Consider the following 19503-nt stretch of genomic DNA (forward strand, 5'->3'; position numbering starts at 1 on the left):
AACCAAGAAAGAACAGCCAGGTCCAGAAGCTCTATGTTCTTTGCTGTTGTGTATCAGCATGTAGAACATTCAAGTGTAAGCTATGTAATTACCAACCAAAAACAATCACAGAAATGTAGAAACAGTTCCAAGAACACTAGTGAAATAGTATTAAACACTTGTACTGTTCAGTATGGCAGTCGGCAGGCCACAGGTGGTGACACAGCACTGAAAATGTGGCTCATGCAAACTGAAACATGGAAGTGCAGAGACTGAGTATGGAAAAAAGAATGTGAACTATCTCATTGATGATTTTTATACTGACTACATGTTGGCATAACATTTCTGATGTATTAGATAATATAAAATACGGTATTAAAATTAACTTCACTTTTTAAAAAAACACAGCTAGTAGAAAACTGAAAATTCCCCATGTGACTCATATATTTCTATCGGACAGCGCTGCACTAATAATGTAGATGTTCATTGTATGTTTGTTATGAGTAATGACAGGTACTAGCAACACATTTACAATTACGCAGATAATATGGCAAAAACAAGATTTTACCATACTACAGTATATACACCATACTACAGTATATATGCTAACATTACACATCCTGATTAGAAAAGCAAAAGAGCCATTAAAATTGAGAACACAGTATTATAGATAAATCCAGAAAGGCTAAATAGTTTTAAGGATTACTTGCTTAAAGGTACCTAAATACGGTATTTGAAAAGATATTATTGCATTTTAGTCCATTTATTCTTTGCAAAACTAAAAGAATAATCATAATTATTCAGGATTACTCATTCCTCATTTAACAAATCAGTTCCTTTAAAGAAAAGTTGGGGCAGAGGTCTTCTGAAAAGCAGAGATTCAAAAGGCATCAGGAATTACAAATTTCATTCAGTATAATTTTGGAACTTAATTAACCAAACTTAAACACCAGAGGTAAATTTTTAAATGTACTTTCCCCCATCTGGAGGCCCCGGAGAACATTTGCAGTACAGCATCCAAACTGCTACGTTCAGCATTTGTGCCCTTCAACATAATTTCAGCATATTAGAGAACACCTAGTGTGGAGCACACACTGGCAGAAGATTTAGATCTTGTATCCTTTTTAAAAAAAAGGCAAAAAGGAAACACAAAGATCACTGCCTGTTTGATCTTAACATTTTAATCTTAAAATGCCTCTTGAAACTGCCTTTCTTTCCATTAAAAAGGAAAGAAGAGGGTTTGAGAGGGGGATGGGACTAACGAGGGAGAGGAGAGACAAGGAGGACAAAAAAGGATGAACCGAAGCTGTATCTGAAATTTACCTGTAGGATGAGTTACAAGACAGAATGGCAGTAAATGAACAAAAAGTTATCAAAAATTATAGTAAAAAACAGAAATAACTCAGTTGCTATACATTCAACTTTCCCTAGAACTGAGAAAGAGCACGCACCTACAAGTTGCTTTGTGCATCCGATGAGAAATGGCAACAAGGAAAAGACTGCTCCCCAAATGTCTTCTCTAATTCTTTTACTGCACCTTTTCAGAAGAGGTTTTATAGAAGTGTAGGTCGTCTCCCCACACGCACAGGGAGGCTCAGTCAGGCGGAGCCTAGGCTTCAAACATTCCAGTAGCAAACCCTGAGTGCGTGTGGGAGTACAACGTGATAAACAGCATAAAGACATCATTAAAACATAATCCAAAAAAAAAAAAAAAGCAGGAGGAAGAAAGATATGCTGGCCAAATCATCAATCCAACCCTATTGTTCTCAGGTAAGAAAACCCAGCCTGGGTTCTCTGGCTGGTGATTTTAGAACAATAAGTGGCTGGAATGACCTCAGAGCCCAGAAATATTTCAGTCATCAGGCATGCTTCAGTCGACACTCTGCTCACTTGCTACTTTCCTCGGGGTTTTTCAATTGCTTTATTTCTAGTCGGATAAGTAAATCCAGGATTGGGTTTTAAAAACATTCTAAAGATCTCTCTTATTGGGTAGGAATTACCTTAATTTTGAAATAATCAGTTCTAAAATTCACTTTGTATATGAATTCTACATTCAGCAACCTTGGAAGTCCATGGTAAGTTACCCCCAGCAGGTCTGGCGCTGTGAGCAAGGTAACTAAGCTTGGTGTCTATGAGCAAGGCTATAGTTCCAGCTCTGGATTTCGGTTATGCTTTGTACAAAATACAAACCCAACACACCACATCCATCTCTTCCCTCTCCATAAAATGAAGGGAACGAAGGTGGCCCCACAGATGGGATGCAGGAGGCCCATAAACCCAGAAAGACCGCACGCGACATATGCAGGGTGTGTGAATTTCACCAGGGCAGAGACACTCTTCTTAGCCTCGCAAAGTGGTGTGCAACTCATCAGATTTTCAGGCACGAGAGACCACTGGAGGCGACCCTGACACTCCTGACAAAGCTCCCCAGAATCCTGGCCTGTGCAGGGGATGGGTCTGGGTCACTTTAGATTCCACTGAGAGAGATGGGGCAACCCCAGGGCAGTTTGAACCTCTGGGTTACCCCACAGCCAATATCCTACATCCAGGTAAACTCTACAAATTATCATCATTTTCTATGATGGCTCTCTAGAGGATTAACATTTTATGTTCCTATTCTGTTATTTTAATGTTGTACTTGAATTCAGTATTTCAGTCAATCCAAGAAATCAGCACTTAGGCCAAAATTATAAACTAGGTAAAAATAATATTCTTTTATATCATTTACTATTTTGCTTTTGGCACAAAAATATATTGTTTCCAAACTAATAAGAAGCCATGAGGAGCACTGCGTCACTTCATACAACTTAGTGGAAACATGTTTCTGGCATCTCCATGGAAGAAACTGTAAGCACAATAGGAACTCTGGGACTGACTTTAAAAAGGAACCTGGAATTTCCTGACTTCACTTGTTTGACTAGGTGTTTCCCACGTGGTCGTAATTAGACCATTGAAGAACACAAGAGAAGGTCTCAGTCTTCAAAGGACTAAATTACAGTTTATGTGAGAAGCTGACTCTAAACAGTGAGAAGGCATGTTAATAAACAGTCCTTACCCTCTCATTTTTAGGGCATAGGAATCTTGTGTTTTAAGCTAAGATTTTAAGATTTTAAAATTTTAAATCAGTACATTGTCTAAAAGCAAAACTCGAACATACTTAACACATTAATTAACCATTGATTTTTAAATAAAATAGCAAAATATCCTAAGTACTTTTAAAAGTGTCATTTTTATGTTCACTTTTAAAAAACACAGGTTTTAGAGAAAGGCTGTAGTTAAAACCACCTAATGGGGCCAAAAATAGGTTACATCACGGATATTCTTGTCCATGTCTTCAGCAAGTTACATAGTGGCAGTTATCATATTTAAAGCAACCTTCACCATATTATACCCAGCAGGATGAAATATCATGGCTGTTTTCTTAAATAAGAAGCATATAGAAGGCTTACGTTTTTATGAAGCTTAAGAATTTGCAGCACAAAAATAGCCAAAAAAATCTGAGTGTGTAATTACAAGCTACATTAAATGGTTGTTGCTTCATGAGCAAGTTAATTATTGACAGGTTTAAACAAGTTATACTGAAAGAAAAAGCATTCTTTCAAGACCACAGTGTGCACAAGAACACCAACAACTGCCCCCTGAAGAAACTCACCACTGACTGTATTCTTCCAACAACAGAGAACCACATTTTCATTTCCGGGACCACAACTTCGTGAACTGAAAATCAACCGTCTATTCTCTCAGTTTTCAACAGCAACCGAGACAGCTGGTTTTTCAAGACCGGGATCGCCACATTCTGCGCTGGATGCTATGACCCTGTATGGCATTTATCAACACGACCTAGAACCAACGCAATATTCAGACTCTTACGTAACCAGTCCACGCTGACTGCTGTTTACTTTGTACTTTTAAACTTTAAAAAGAGTTAGAAAAATAAAAAGGAGGGAATTGTTTGTAATTTTAAAATCCACATTAAACAGGAAGCATCATGTTGTCCCACAGATGAACAAGAAGTAGCCTGCTGATCGTCCCCAAAAGCAATGTTTTAAAAAGTAAACTGCATACCCACAGTGCTTCCAAATCATCTGGATTTCATAAAACTTAACCACCATGTGGAAGGCGAGTCAGCGAACTCAACATCAAAACATGGTTCAGGGTTACAGCAGCTAAGCCATAGACCAATTTAGAAAAGGAAAAAAGAACAGGCCAAATACAAAAACCACACAGCTTATAGAAAACAACAAAAGCACACAAATGACTAGGGGTAAAATTTAACCACACAAGTCTATAGGCCCCTCTGCAGAAAAAAAACATATACCACACACTCATGAGACTAACAAGAATACAAACAGCAGGTGATTATCCAATACCAGGCTCAACATGCCTGACACAGCTTCTCTCTCTGAAGAGCTGAGGTAACTATAACTATTACTGCTACGTTAAAGGCAAGGAAACTAAGACTTTGAGAGGCAGTGCCATGTGCTCCGTGCTCCAAGGCTGCCAGTGGCAGGAGCAGAATATGCACAGCAGCAGCGTGACTGCAGAGCCCAGACATGAACAGAATCCCACGTGACGACGCCACACCAACAGGCTCAGTAAGACGCAGGGCAGAGCTAATGGCGAAAGTTCCCTGTATACTGCCCTACCCTGCACTCAGAACACTCCCCTGAAATCTCAAAAATAAGTCCACTCTATTATAATAATTTATGCAGACCCACACACCTATCAACTATACAGTGTCATCTCAGCAGTGTGTATGTATTAGATGACTTTCCCAGTACCAGAAATTACAAGCAAACTGGAAAAGAATGAACTGTATTTAGTAATCCAGTATGCCAGGGAACTGCTAGATTCATTTCTCTCATTTCAAGAAAAGGCATTAACAGATGCTTCATTTCTGAAAATGGTACTGTCCAATTAATAGGCCATTTTCTTTATTTCCTTCAGATCATCTATACGCTGACATTCAAATTTTATCTCTGGTTCTAACCTTCTGAGCTTCACTATCCAACCATCTACTAGATAATCTATTCACTCACCTGAACAGGCATCCCACATCTCCAGTGTGACACGTTCAAAGCTGAGCTCCTGACGCCACCGTGCCTGCCCCCTTCAGTTTCCTGCCTTCATAACTCACACCTCCACGTGTCCAGTTGCTCAACACAGAATCAAGATTCATCTGGATACTTCCCTCTTTCATCCACTAATGCAACTCACAAGCCAATCCAAAAACTGCCATTCAACAAATATGTATCAGTAGCTACCATAACCAGAAACTGACAACCCTTCAATAGTGGACAAGAGAAGATGCTTGCCTTCACGGGGTGTCTGTTCCAGAACACCTTCGTCCTCTGCACACACAGCAAACCATCCCGTCATCTCCACTGCCACGTCCCTAATGTAAGCCTGTACAACCTCCAGTTGTACTGGAAAGCTAGTACAACTTACTTGTTTCTAGTTATACTTCTGAGCGGCTCTAATCCATGTTCTAGAATTGTAAAAATAAACTTTAAAAACTGCACTCTAATCATATCATGCCTCATTTAAACCTCAAGAGTCCTTATCTCACCTATAATAAAATCCTCAGCTCTGTCCAGACCCACCATCACAAGGCCTTTCTTTATAAAGTTTTATTGGAACACAGCCACGCTATGCCACAAACTGCCCTGTGGCTGCCATGATAGCAGAACTACTCAGGGCAACAGATTCCACATGGCCTGCAAAGTAGAAAATCTCCACAGTCTGGCCCCTTACAGAAAAAGCTTGCTGACACTGTACTCTATGATCTGGTCCTATCTGCTTCTCCACACACCCCACATGTCTTCCCCTGACAGCCCAAACTGGGCTGAGCCTGTGTACAGGGTCCACTGCCATCCTTGACCTCGCTAACACTGACTCATCCTTCAAGTTCAGCACTGACTTCCACTCTGGAGCGCAGTTTAGACATTCTGCAAACAGCCATGGATAATGACCACCGATCATACAATTCCTCACTCGTATTTGTCTGTCTCATTCTTCAAGTGGTCAAGGGGCATGTGCTAATTCAGTGACTAAGATCACAGACATCTTGGCAAGAGAAGAAAACTTTCATCACTAGGTAAAAAATAACTTCCATGAACGTCAAATCCACACTTAGTTTCACTAAATCTATTTTATAAGCTGATGAATTAACCATTTTATCACTATTATTATGAGACAGGGTCTTGCTCTGTTACCTGGGCCGGGATGCAATGATGAGAAAACAGCTCACCACAGCCTCAGCCTCCTGAGCTCAAACCATCCTCCTGCCTCAGCCTCCAGCGTAACTGGACCACAGGCGCACACCACCACACTCAGCATCCTTTTTCATTTTTTTGTAGAAATGGGGTCTCACCTTGCTGCCTGGACTGTCTCGAACTCCTGGGCTCAAGTGATCCTCTTGCCTCAGACTAAACCCAACTGCTGGGATTATAGGCATGAGCCATGGCGCCTGGCCAAGTTCACCATTTTAGAACTAAATCTGAACTCCCTTCTTTTTCTTCCAGTTTTCAGTTTATACACATTATTCACTGTGGAAGGTATTGGAAAAGACCAAAAACAAGAACAAAGTGAACATCATCTACACGTTAGGGAAGATCACGCCCCGCTTTAGAAAAGGGACACACAGGTCTATGTCCCCAGCAAAGGGAACAGTAGGGCCTTTCCAGCCACTCTCTACCTCTTCCTGCCTGACTTCTCACGGAGGCAGCGAAGCCATGCGTGGGAGAGTGAGACAGGGATGCCAAACAGAGCGAATGCTCAAAACCTCTTCAGGCTGTCTTTTGGAGTGTCCTGCTATAAGGGGACAACTACCTTCACCTTCCTCTTACCAGGGAAGACTTGCTGTGTGAGTGACCTGAGGAGGGGGAGGGAGGCATGCTTAATTCAGGAGTCACAAATCTGCAGGTGCAGTGTAGACATGCACATCGGACACATCCCCAACCCAGCTTCAGCTGGTGCAAGGTCTATCTTTTTGACTGCATGTACCTAACCTTCTATGCTGTTACTATGCCCCATTAAGCCCCAATTCTATTAATATAACCTACAACCCAGTTAGAAGTACTATTAACATTGTTATTTCCTGGTCTTTTCTACAAATCTTTTTAAGTATCTTTTGTTAAGTTTTTTTTTTTTTTTTTTAAAACGCTGGAGATTTAAAGTTTAAAAGTGAAAATGTACACTCTACTTTTCACACAATAGGCACTAATATTCTCTTCTGAAATGAGTATTATTTTAACAATTAGCCACTACTTTCATATTAAGTTTATTCTAATACTAGTAAAAGTACAGACCTAGTCTTGAAATTACAATATACCCTGAAGCTAGCCCCTGCAGACTCCTAAATCACATTAGACTCACAGAAGCCAGTAATTGTGCTACACGGATACCTAATGTAACTTTTCATCACAAATGACAAACATTTTTGTAATAGCAAAGATTCCAGAGTCAGTGATTTTTATGATGAAACTACTTTCCACTGAAGATATAGAGAGAAGGTTGTGTTTCTTCTGAGGCTTCCTTGCGTAAGAGCAAATACAAAGAAGACACACAGCAGCTCAAGGGACTTCAAACCCCACAGAAAAGGGGATTAGGGATTAAGAGAGGCTGGTGGTGGAAGAGGTGACCAAGTGCAAGGATCTAAAAACAAGAAGCAAAGACAGGTGTGGGCGGCAGCATGGACGTACAAATGGGCAGAGGCCAGGTGGAGCCCATTCAAGCAGCATGGGCTCCCTGGACTCCGGCACAGTTGAGCACACCTAGGGCTCTGCACCCGTGCCTGGGTGTCTGGGCTGAGGCACTTTCCCTGACACCTTTTGCACTCCTTCCCCTCTCCCTCCCAGGTTCATAACCGGCAGAACCTTCCTTCTGGAGCTCCTCCTTGAAGTGAGAGGATTCTCTTCATCTGGGCATCATCTGACTGTCACCTGACACGGGCTGGCACCCTGTCCCTTAGCCTCTTGCCTGCATTGCCACAGTAACTGAACAGAGGCTCAGGTATGACTTTCAATCTGGCTTGTTGTCCTAATTGCCCCCTGTCACCCTGGCAAGACAGAGGTCAAAATTCAGAGACAAACAACCAGAGGCCAGAGGCCACCCAGAAGAGGGTGAGAAAGTGCCAAGTGAACCCAGAGCTCCGCTCCTTCTTCCCTGCTGTAAGGTAATGCTGGTTCCTTTATACATGAGGAAATCATGAGAAAGAATACCAAAAACTCTGAAAGACTGAATGCTGAAGTAAATTAGACTTGAATCTATAGGAACAAATAGTTTTGTACTTCAAGATACTTTTTTTAACTGCAAGAGGTGGACACTGATCGTGGAAGCCCCCTACTTCCACCTCCACACTCCTAAAACCCCAGGTAAGAAGAGCATTTAAAGTAAGGTTACAGGATGAACATAACAGAAACTCTGCCCACAGATGTGAGTATGGTGGGGTAATTTCTGATTCTGATTTTTTCCGGAAAATGGGCATTGACTCAGCTGGTAGGCAAAGAGAAAACACAGCTCTATGGCTGATACTTCCACTTTTACATCTCCAAATAAGTCCTGGTCCCTTAAACTGCAACAGCCTGGAAATATGGCCTGTGAGCAGGACCCTTACCAGGAGTAAGCAGAAATTCTGGATGGTGAGGTGGGAAGGGCCCTGGACTACGCTCTGCCTGCACAGGTGAACCCCACATGCCTCGGTCTCTGAGAGGCAGCCTACTACGCCCCATGCAGCACCTTCAACCCATATGCTAAAAGGGTTCAGGTTCCTCTGATGAACTACTGAACAGACGCTCACCTTTCGTCCCAGGTTCTTCTAATCCATCCTGCACACCAGACCCAGATAAAGCCTCCTAAAATGTCAGTTTCATCATGTTCCTCTTTTGTTCTAAATCCTGCATTTCTTTGTGGTGCCTACAAGATAAGGCACAGACTCCTTATCCTGTCAATCAAGAGTTTTAAAACTAATTAAGCACTGCATTCCTTATTCCGCTTTCCTCAGTAATTTCACAGGTCTCACCTTATCCAAAAATGGCACACACAAGACTTGTTTCTTCTATCCTTGCTTGTGCTCTCACTCCAACCCACGATATATCTCCCTTATTCCTTTATTCCAATTATGTTTGTTCCAAGGATTAGCTGAAACTCCACTTCTCCCAAGATGTCCTCCACAACTGCTACAACACCCATTCATCTTCTTACTTTCTCCAAAATACACAAAGGTAAAGTTTTATGGTACTTGCACTAGATCTTAATCACATATTGCTTCGTAGGCATTTGTGTTATGACTAAGATTATGGATAACAAATTTTCCTCATAGCTAATTCAGTAAGAGTTGTGCTAATATAGCTGGTAATTTGTTATTTCAGGATTAAACCTATATAATAGCAAACCAAATATTCACTCGGTTAAAAAAAATTGCTCTTATTTGCTATCTTTCAACAAATATTTTTTGCCTGTTATATGCTGGAGACTGTGTCTGGGAGTGGGGATAACTACAGTGAAGATGCTACAGAGTCAGTTTGATGGGGAGAAAGATACCAAACTCCTCATGATCTAATTCCAGTTCTAAAACTGTCCTGATTTAGGGGACAAAGATGAGCAGAGTGAGCTGCCAGGAAGTCCTAGCAAAGTAGGACACAAAAGCTTTGTCAGCACTTTGGGAGGCCGAAATGGGAGGACTGGTTGAGGCCAAGAATTTGATCGAGATCAGCCTGGGCAGCACAGCGAGACCCTGTCTCTAAAAGAAATTTTTAAATTAGCCAGGCATGGTGGTATGCTCCTATAGTCCTAGCTACTTGGGAGGCTGAGGCCGGAGGATCACTTGAGCCCAGGAGTTCAAAGCATGATTGTGCCACTGCACTCCAGCCTGGGTGACAGAGCAAGACCCAGCCTCTTTTAAAACATAAAAATAAAAAAGGCCTCGCTGCAAGATGGGACAGTAGAGGCAAATATGCCCAGTCAGGCAGAGCCTGTGTACTTGTTGGACCACCTATCAGCTCACCATCTAGCCTTCGGTTCAAAGCCGGGACCTCAACATCTTTTCTCATGCTTCTGCATTTGTTCAGTGCAAAGCTGAAGTCATGGCCTGCCCATACCCTCATTTCAAACGGACCCTTCACAAATTAGAGGAGCTGAGGAAGAAAACACTTCAGTGAAAGCTTTTAAAAAATCACAGGTCTCTCTAGACAATGGGAATGGCAGGGTTTCAAATTATAGTCCGTTTATTTCCAAATTAATATTCAGGATGATATAATTCTGGTATAAAGAAAAATAAATTAAAATTTTTGACTATTAGCAATTAAAATATTTCTCAAGGCACATTAACTGTAATTCAGAAGGCACTTCTATCACATTGCTATGTAACGTTTTCAAGCTTTTCATATATTCCCTAGAGATAGAAACAAAAATAAACATTGTAGTGGCCAAAGTGTTATTTTTAAGCAAAATATCAGCAAAGTTGACTGAAACATCAGTTATTGAATATTAGCTAAAAACACGTTTGTTTCATGGAAAATATCTGAATATGATTCAAAGCTAAAATTAATTCTAAGCAAACGTAATTGAGATTCCATATTGGAAGACGCTCATGAGTGAGTAACGCCAAGTCACAATACTCATTTCTTTAACTCAAAGAAAAGATCTGTGTAGCTTTAAATATCCTGCCAGAACTAGTGGGTGAAGGGATTCAAACCCCAAGAGTTCCAGGAGGGTGGTTCAGCAGTCAACACCTATCAGAACTATGTAAGGTCTAGGTTAAGAATGCCATTTCCTAAGCTCCACACCAGACTCACTGGAAGGGACACCTGGAACTGAGAACCAGAAATCCCCTTGTGTAGCAAGGTCCCTAGGGGTTCTTATGTGCACTGGAGTCTGAGAAAGGTGTCTAGTGGCCCACTATGATGAGGTGATGCACCTGTGCCCCACTTCCACGATGCAGTTTTCTACTGTACCAATGCTTTTCTCTCCTCACTGTGCAAATCAAGTTTTGACTATGCCTTTAAATTATTTCCTTCTGAGCACCGTCTGCTCAATCTCAAAGTATCACTCTAGCTACATTCTCAGAGTAGGAGATCATCCCTCAACTAATTGGGCCCAGTGAGCACACTGGCTTCATTCATGTAACACCATTCCTCTCCTACACAGAAACGGAACTGAACGGGCACATTATACACAGGTGGTAAGGTACTCCCACACAATCCACTCTGACAACTACTGATTCAGTGCTGAGGTAAAGTACTCCCACACAACCCACTCTGACAACTACTGATTCAGTGCTGAAAGACTGGAGAGAACAGCTCTCACATGGCTAATTGGCCTACCTTTGCTGCAACAATGCTAAGGCCCATTCCATTCTGCTTTTTTAGGGTCACAGTGATTATTTCAGGTTCTTTCCTCAGAGGCTGAGCCTAAAGGATGAAAACAAAGGTTTATTTCATGACTGAAACGGAAGTGCTTCTGTATGGTTAGACAACTCATGAGCTAGTCAATCATGTTCACTGGAGCAAATGGGGAAACAAAAAGGGTGAGAAGATAAACAGTAAAAAAAAAAATTTCAATTAATATAGATACTCCTCAGGTATTAATCTGGTAAACTAAATCAATATTCTTGACTGAAATCTTAAAGATGAATTTAGTCATAAATGCTATTTAAATGTGATTTGAAGAACTTAGTTTATAAAACAAAATTAAACCCCCATTACTATCAGGTAGAAAGCCTGATCATAAGGACAAAATTCAATTTTTACTTTATTACCTTTCAAAATAAATTACCAGTCTTTTTGTGTTTTCAAAGAAGAAATTTAAAATTATTTTACATTATCTATGGGGAGGACTGCAAAAAATGGTTATAACAGAGATGACCTAACATCTTTGTCTCTTGTGAAAACTCAGCAGTGATTTTATTTTAAATAGCAACACCAAGGCTGCCGCAAGACTCATGTAGCAGCACCCAGAGAGTGCTGCTATTGAGTGAAGCCCACCTGGCCAGGTAAGGAGCCTAAACCGACAGCCCATAAGGCAAGACAGCTCCCGACAGACTCAAAGAATGAGAAAGTGAAATTACTCATTGAAGTTACATGTTCTTTACATGTCATTCCTATACGCCAGAGAGTAAACAAAATTCAAGAAGAAAATTAACAGTCCATACACACGAAGGAGGAACTTAAATAATTAAATATATAAGCAGGAAGGTACCTTGCCAAGAGGTGGTAATTATACATATGGCTTTTTAATTTAGAAGGAAAATAACTAAAGCTTATGAGAGATTATTTTAAGGAAAATAAAATTAGTTGACATTAGAATTACTATTTTTTTCAAAATCAAAACCTGAAATCTCCCGAGGAATCTTAGAATAAACTAGAAAGATGAGGAATGAGTGAGTCTACCTAGAAGGTATTTGTTTTTCCATAAAATTGGGTAACCAGAAGTTGCTGCTGTTATTTGGGACTTAAAAAAACAGCAGTTAGTAAAGTCAGTAAAAAGTATCAGGGGCCGGGTGAGGTGGCTCACGCCTATAATCCCAGCACTTTGGGAGGCTGAGGCAGGTGAATCATTTGAGGTCAGGGGTTCGAGACCAGGCTGGCCAACATGGTGAATCCCCGTCCCTACTAAAAATTCAAAAAAATTAGCCAAGTGTGGTGGCATGCACCTGTAATCCCAGCTACTGAGAGGCTGAGGCAGGAGAATCACTTGACCCAGGAGGCAGAGGTTGCAATGAGCCAAATCGCACCACTGCATTTCATCCATTTCATCCTGGGCAACTGAGCGAGACTCTGTCTCAAAAAAAAAAAAAAGTATTAGGGGTATGTTCAATTTGTCAGTAGTTCAATGTGATCATCCATTTGGTATAAAAGAATGATCAACAATTAATTCAATCTCTGGAGATGGCCATGATATAATGCTCAAACCTAAAGTATGCGAGGAATTCAAATTAATTACTTTGAGTACACAAAAAATTCCTGTTTGTGTTTAAAACTGTCTATATGAAGCAAAGTAGAATTGTTCTTAACATGTATGAAGCTGGGAAATTTTGAGATTTACCACTCTTTCAAAAAGATATAAAATATTACTAAATGGCTTGATATATATTTAAGACAAGGCAGAACTGACTATAAAAGAATGAAACATTTCTGCCAAAGAATTTTAAGAAAATATTTTAAGATTATCATATTAATATATTTAAAAATATGTATTAAGACTGGTATAACCATGGGTATTAAGTGTTATTTATTTCAAAAAGCACCACTGCTTACAGACAAAACTGTAAGAGACATGGCTTGGAAGGAAAAAATATATGTGTAAATCACGGTTTAAAAATTTTTGAATATCAATATTTAATGGTGATTTTAAAACTCTGCTATCACATCAATCTCCAGTTAAGAAAGAAACAAATCTGCATCACATCTTCAAGTCCTAAGGATCTATTTCACTTCATGGTACCCTCAAAATACTTGCCAGCTCTGTGTTCTCACGCAGAAGGTGACTTTCATAATCTGCACCTTCAAAATATATTGTCCAAGTACCTGGTGAACGTGTGTGAGGAATTAACCTGCAAAATCCTAAGGAGGAAACAAGCAAATTGTAAGTGAAAAAGCACATCTTGTCAAGATAAGGGAAGCAAGATTAATTACCAATTGCTTAATATCCAATACATAGTATTGATTTTTCTTACTCTATACCTTTACTCCCCTCTGCAAACTGAATTACCAGACATTTAAAATTATCCTTTTGTTTTGGTCCAAGAGTATTTCAGCACCAAGCAGTAAAGTAAAATTGGCCTCCCCCTCCTCTGTGTTCCAAAATAACTTTTTTCTTACTCCTATAACAAATTATCAGATCGCCTCGTCATTACTTCCTTGCAGAACCGTTTACTCCACTACACTAAGAGGTCCTTAATAACATTCAGAATATCTACTTAGCAAAGGGAAAGAAAAGAGGGAAGGAGTAAGAAAACAACACGAGCATGGGGTGTCTACCAGCACGTCAGACTCCCTGTTCAACTACGTACATTCAAATTATTGGGTAACTTGTACAACAATTCTAGGACTCCTCCTCATTACTCTTTGTCCAAATCTCCTTTTAAGTTCATACTAATTTAAATTTCTTACAAATAAATTTCAGAATCATTTTATAATGTTTTCAAGAATATCTGTTATTTTCATCAAGGACAAATGACATGCTTTGTAAAAGTAAGCCTTTCAATTCAAACTAGGTCATTCTTCATTTAGTCGAATCCTATTTTGTTTCTCAGCAATGTTTTTGACCAACTCCTATCTATCACACGGGCCCTGAACAATCCTTGGTACATTTTCTCTACTGCCATCTTCTTCCCACTATCAGCAGCTACCATTCATGAAGAGTGTCCTGTGTGACAGACTCTGCGCAGCTTCTCACCACAGTCTCAAGTGGTCTAATGGCTTGGACTGGTGAGTTTTCCCTGGCAGGAGCTGACAGTCTCATCCACTCCAGTGCTTCAACAAGGAGAAAATTCTGACTGCTATTTGTGGACAATCAGTTTATTTATGGTAGGCAAAAAAGGAGATGTAAAAAACATATTCAGTTAAAATAAGTATACAAAGTAATTTTACTTAGTTTTATTTTTTAAATCACTATTTCAATTCAGATCCATGAAAATATAACCTACAACTTGCTTCTCTTTCTCATGTTTCAGGGAATCACTAATTTAACATGATTTTGAAATCTGAACAATTATAAATTATTTTCTTATTTTTTTCAAGGGCCGCATTTCCATAACAAGCTCTGGACCATACTACAAATAGAGATTTGGCTTTATTAGCTTGAGGAATGTATCTCAGACCAGGTATGAGTCCAGGCTGGTTGTACAGTCTTCTCTCACAGAACTCTATTGTATGAAGGGAACAAAGGAATATACACTGAGGGCACAAAGTAATTCTTTAATCAGCTTGTAAAGAATTGAGTGTGAAGCATTGAAAACACTGATGTCATGAAAGAAAACACTTGATTCTTTGTAAGTCTTCTAAAGGCATCTGTGTACTAAGCTACATGTACAATGATCATCTAACACATATGAAGTAATGTAGTGATGCCGAGACCACAGAAACATCACATATGTCCTAAAATTAATGATTTAAGAGAGCTTACGGGGAAGTCACAAAAAATACTCCATCATCAAGTCAAGAGCTCACTATTTCCAACTTGGTGAGGATCTGCCCTATGGTACATGTGACAAAACTGGCAGTTGCTTGTAAACTATAAACTATACAGATTTGCAAAATGCTAGTAGTCACCTTGCATGCTTATTTGCAAGGTATTAATTATAAAAACAACTAGTTACTGAGCACTGAACATACAGCAGGCCCATGCGAGGTGCTGAGGATCAGAGAAAGTGCAGCTGGCCAAGCCCAGGCTCTCAGAAACCACCCTCACTAAATGTGGAGGACAGATAGCAGCACACGTTTCAAACACAATATGACCAGTGCAAAAATAGAAACAAGGAACTAAGAATCACTCCTGGGAGAGGCATGTTAAGTGTTAGGAAGACACTGAGGTTTTCCAGATGAAAGGATGCCTGATTAGAATTAAGAAAATAAATAAGTGTGTAAGTTCAACAGCAGGAGTAGAGCAGCGACAACGGTAATAGCACAGATATTAATAATATACAGTTCAATATTAACAATATATATAGTGTATTTCAAGGTGAAGCAGTAAGGCTGGAAGATGATGTCATGCTCAACAGTTTAAATTAATCCCACATATGATAGAGGAAGAGTTCCTGGCAGGACAGAACCATCCACAAACCATGGTTTTCAGATACCATGGCAATATGAACAATAGAACAAAATGAAAAAGTGGAGTGAGGAGACTGTCCGAGGACGAGTGCCGTAAGTAACACGTGTGTGGGGGAAGTTTTTGGGAAGGAAAACTGGCTGTGGTTTCTGATTTGCTGAGATGCAGCACACTTGGAAGGATACTTCTAAGCAGTCCTGTGGTGGCCGAGTGCTTGCTGCTTGGAAGCTGTGCTGCTGTCTCTGGGTCCACCAGTGTGTGGCATGAGGCTTTTTCCAGGGAATGGCAGAGCACGGAACTAATGCTCCGGGGCTAGTTCAGGCCCACTCCATTTCTCAGACCTGCACTGAAACCCAGCCCTCCTCCTTCCCCAACCTCGTCACAGGTGCACCTGTACCAAGACTGAAGGCTCTCCCTGCCTTCTGCTCCTACCCCTCTTCCTTCACACACACTTTCCTAAAAGACCTCACCCCGGCCTCATCTCACCTTGGCCTCTCTCTGCTTCTCTGAGGACGGCACTAAGCCCTGAGCACCTTTTGGAAAGGCTCCGGAGGTAACTGTTTTGCAAACACATTTCATTAAAGATGCAGCCTTTGTAAAATGATTTTTTTTTTAACTATCAGAAACTTTGAGGGTATCTTGAAAGGTATAAAAATGTATTTATTGTGGGGAGTGAATGTTTCACTGAAGTTAAAAATCACACTCACCAGATTTATATACCTATGGGCATAAAACCTCTATCATTATTACTTTTATTTGTTGAAACAAACCCCTACACTTTGGGTCTAACTTTCTACTCACCTGAGCTGTTTTCCACTTTATGAAAAAGTCGCAAACTTGGATTAAAATTTGGTCTAATACAAAACCTCATACATCAGAAATAATTGTGGTGTTTTCGATCAGTACAGATCACAAGAAAATGTAGTAAAAGTGACATAATAAAATCCAGGAAATCAGCTGTACTCAAACCTTTCAGGGCTATAAGCTCTTCACACAGAAAAGCACACGACATGCTGGAGTTTGGGTCTTGCCAGCACACAGGTGCAGGCCAGCCTGGCACTGGTGGCCACAGCGGCAGCAGCAACAGCAGCACTCACACCCCCTCGCTCTGTGCTAGAGTTCTGCATGCTCCACAGGAACCCATTCAGTCCTCCCAACAATCTCTTAGCTGGGTACTATCAACATGCCCATCTCACTGAAAAGAAACTGAGGTGCCAAAGTCACCTGCCAATGGCAGCGCAGCCTATAGGTGACACAGTTGGGTTTAGAATGCAGGCAGTCTGCTTCCAAAGATTGTGTTGCTCTTAATTGCTATGCTGGTACCAACAAAGTTTACAATTTAGTGCTAAAAGAATGAATCAACCTACTATGCTTATAAAATACCAAGAAGGGAGAACAAAAAAAGGTCCCTTGTTATCAGCCCAGGCAGAAAATGTAACCATGACAACAAGTGGGCAGAGCAGATGCTCACTACGGGGTCACAAAACATCCCCTAGCGCTGTCTCGACACTTCTGACCTTACATCACCATGAAATATTTCTCCAAGTCAGCGGAACATGGACTTCTCCAGACAGCATGAGGGTGCACTCCCACATAAGTGGACTACCCTATGAGGTGGACGGTGAATAAAATGCTCGCTTTAACCTGGGGAGTAGCTCAGACTCAGGCATGGAGACTAATTTACCTCTCTGGCACAGAGGGTCTAAAAATTCTTGTAAACCATTTGGAATGTTTCTGACAACATCACAAGAATAACCATCTTCTGGCAAAAGAAACGGCAGCTGCAGGTCAGGATCCTCCTCCAACTGCACTTCCCTTCCGTCGCTGCGGGCCAGCTCATCCGCAGTGTTTTCAGCCACAGCCACTACATTTTCTATAAGATCCTGTTTGGAAAACAAATGCAAAATTAAAAAGAGATGCTCACTGTCTGATGCACATGACCAACAACTATTCCAAGCCTGTCTGATCTGTCTGATCACTGCAGCACTGCTTATCTCACAGACAACAGACACAGACAGACACAGGCTTAAGGAAGGAGCACAGATCCCAGCAGAACAGCCATCATCCATTTTCTAAAGCCAACAACCCTGGGCTGCACACATTCTATAGATGAACCAAGATTTTTATTATTAATTTTAAGTAACCTGTAGCTTTAAATAAAAAGAAACTGTTCTATCACAAGTTTTTCTTTTCTAATCATTTTTTTCCTCGTACAATTGTTTAATTTTCAGTTGTTAATAACTATATTTGTATAGAATGTTTAATGATATAGGGAAAAGCCCACACAATGTAAAATACAAAAAACCAGAATAAAATATCTATACAGTATTTTTGCCAGTTTGGAAATATATCAATATACAGAGGTTATTTCTGAATTGTGGGTTTATGGGTGATTTTTATTTAAAAATGTTTCACTGATATATTACCCACATAAAGGAAAGTTCACAAATCCTAACTGCACAGATCAATAAAATGAACACACCAGCTCAACCACCAGGTTCACTTCTGTTCAAGAAAGGGAACATCGTCACCTGAGTAGCCACGCCATTCCCTCTCACTGTCCCCTCCTTCTCCATCAAAAAGAATGAAATGGTTTTCAGGCTTCTATCACCAGAGCGTGATTTTGATTGTTCCTAAAGTGTACATAGATGGAAGCGTATTCTATGCACTTTGCACAGGGCTGCTTTTTTTTCACATTATGTCATAATGTTCATCCCAGCTGTTGTAACTGTAATTCATTCTTTCTCACATATTTCTTTATGTGACTATGACATGATTTATGATATGCTATACTTTTGATTTGGTGATTTCTAGTTTGGGGCTGTTTTGTTCATGTCTTGTTGGCATAAACTCAATGTTGGTCAATCCATCCATCCACATATATAATTCTCATGACTCATATTTAAGTCTACAGCATTTCTCTTTAAAAATAGCTAACAGTGGTAGATACTATTTCTCACCCTCTGTTCCTCCTACTGAGAGGCAGGCATGCCAAAACTCCTGGCTCCATTCCAGATGAGATGCGACAAGCCTCTCACTTCAGCCAGGCTGTAAGGGGGTGACCTGTGGCAGAGGAACCCGCCCTCTAGCACTCAGTTGCGGCTACGCACACTGGAACTCAACAGTCCTGGGCAGCCTCCTAACCTCCTCCCTTCTAGTCCTTCTGATAACTTCCCAAGAACCTACTTTCCTGAATAAAATCCCTTTCTACTTAGTGTAGTTTCTGTTTTTTCATTGAACTCAACTCAGACAACAACATGAAAATGATCTCGTAAAATGAGAATAAATAAGTCAACTTATTAAATAAGATTTCCTTTTGTTTTTTCATCCAAATTTCTGTGCAAACATGCCCCGCACTGTGTGACGATGACGCAACATCCACTCACCGTTGGGATAAAAGGCTCATCAGGTGCACAGTGATAGTTCTGTAATAAGGCTTGAAGTTGTAGTGAATTTAACTTAAAGCAGGTGCTGTTTATATTTGGAATGTCATCAGGTGCATACTTATCCATGGTAAGCAAAGTTGTTGCCTATGTAAAAGAATAAAGGACACAAAATATCATACTTGTAAAGTTATTCCATAAATATTATCCTTTATGTAATATTTATAAAAATATAACTTGCTAATTTAACTTTGAAATGCAGAATGACTTCAAGAAACAGACTTCCATTTACAGTAACTATATACATTAAATAGAACTAAAAGCATTATCTTTTAAAGGGCATCTTTTTAGATGCCCTCTTAATTTTATG

At 40.3% G+C, this 19503-nt stretch overlaps 1 protein-coding gene across 32 annotated transcripts in view; it reads right to left on the reverse strand.

Annotated features, from left to right (window-relative positions):
- Positions 1-19503, reverse strand: part of AFDN (afadin, adherens junction formation factor) — a 141971-nt gene that overhangs the window by 34299 nt on the left and 88169 nt on the right. For all 32 annotated transcript variants that reach the window (XM_045391748.3, XM_045391740.3, XM_074036752.1 and 29 more), the window contains 4 exons: positions 19137-19280; positions 17435-17633; positions 13438-13541; positions 11304-11390 (listed from right to left, as the gene is read on the reverse strand). In XM_045391748.3, coding sequence (XP_045247683.2) covers positions 11304-11390; positions 13438-13541; positions 17435-17633; positions 19137-19280 — 534 coding nt within the window. The remainder of the gene's footprint in view (positions 1-11303; positions 11391-13437; positions 13542-17434; positions 17634-19136; positions 19281-19503) is intronic.

This window comes from Macaca fascicularis, chromosome 4 (genome assembly GCF_037993035.2).
Source record: "Macaca fascicularis isolate 582-1 chromosome 4, T2T-MFA8v1.1".
Classification (NCBI taxonomy): domain Eukaryota; kingdom Metazoa; phylum Chordata; class Mammalia; order Primates; family Cercopithecidae; genus Macaca; species Macaca fascicularis.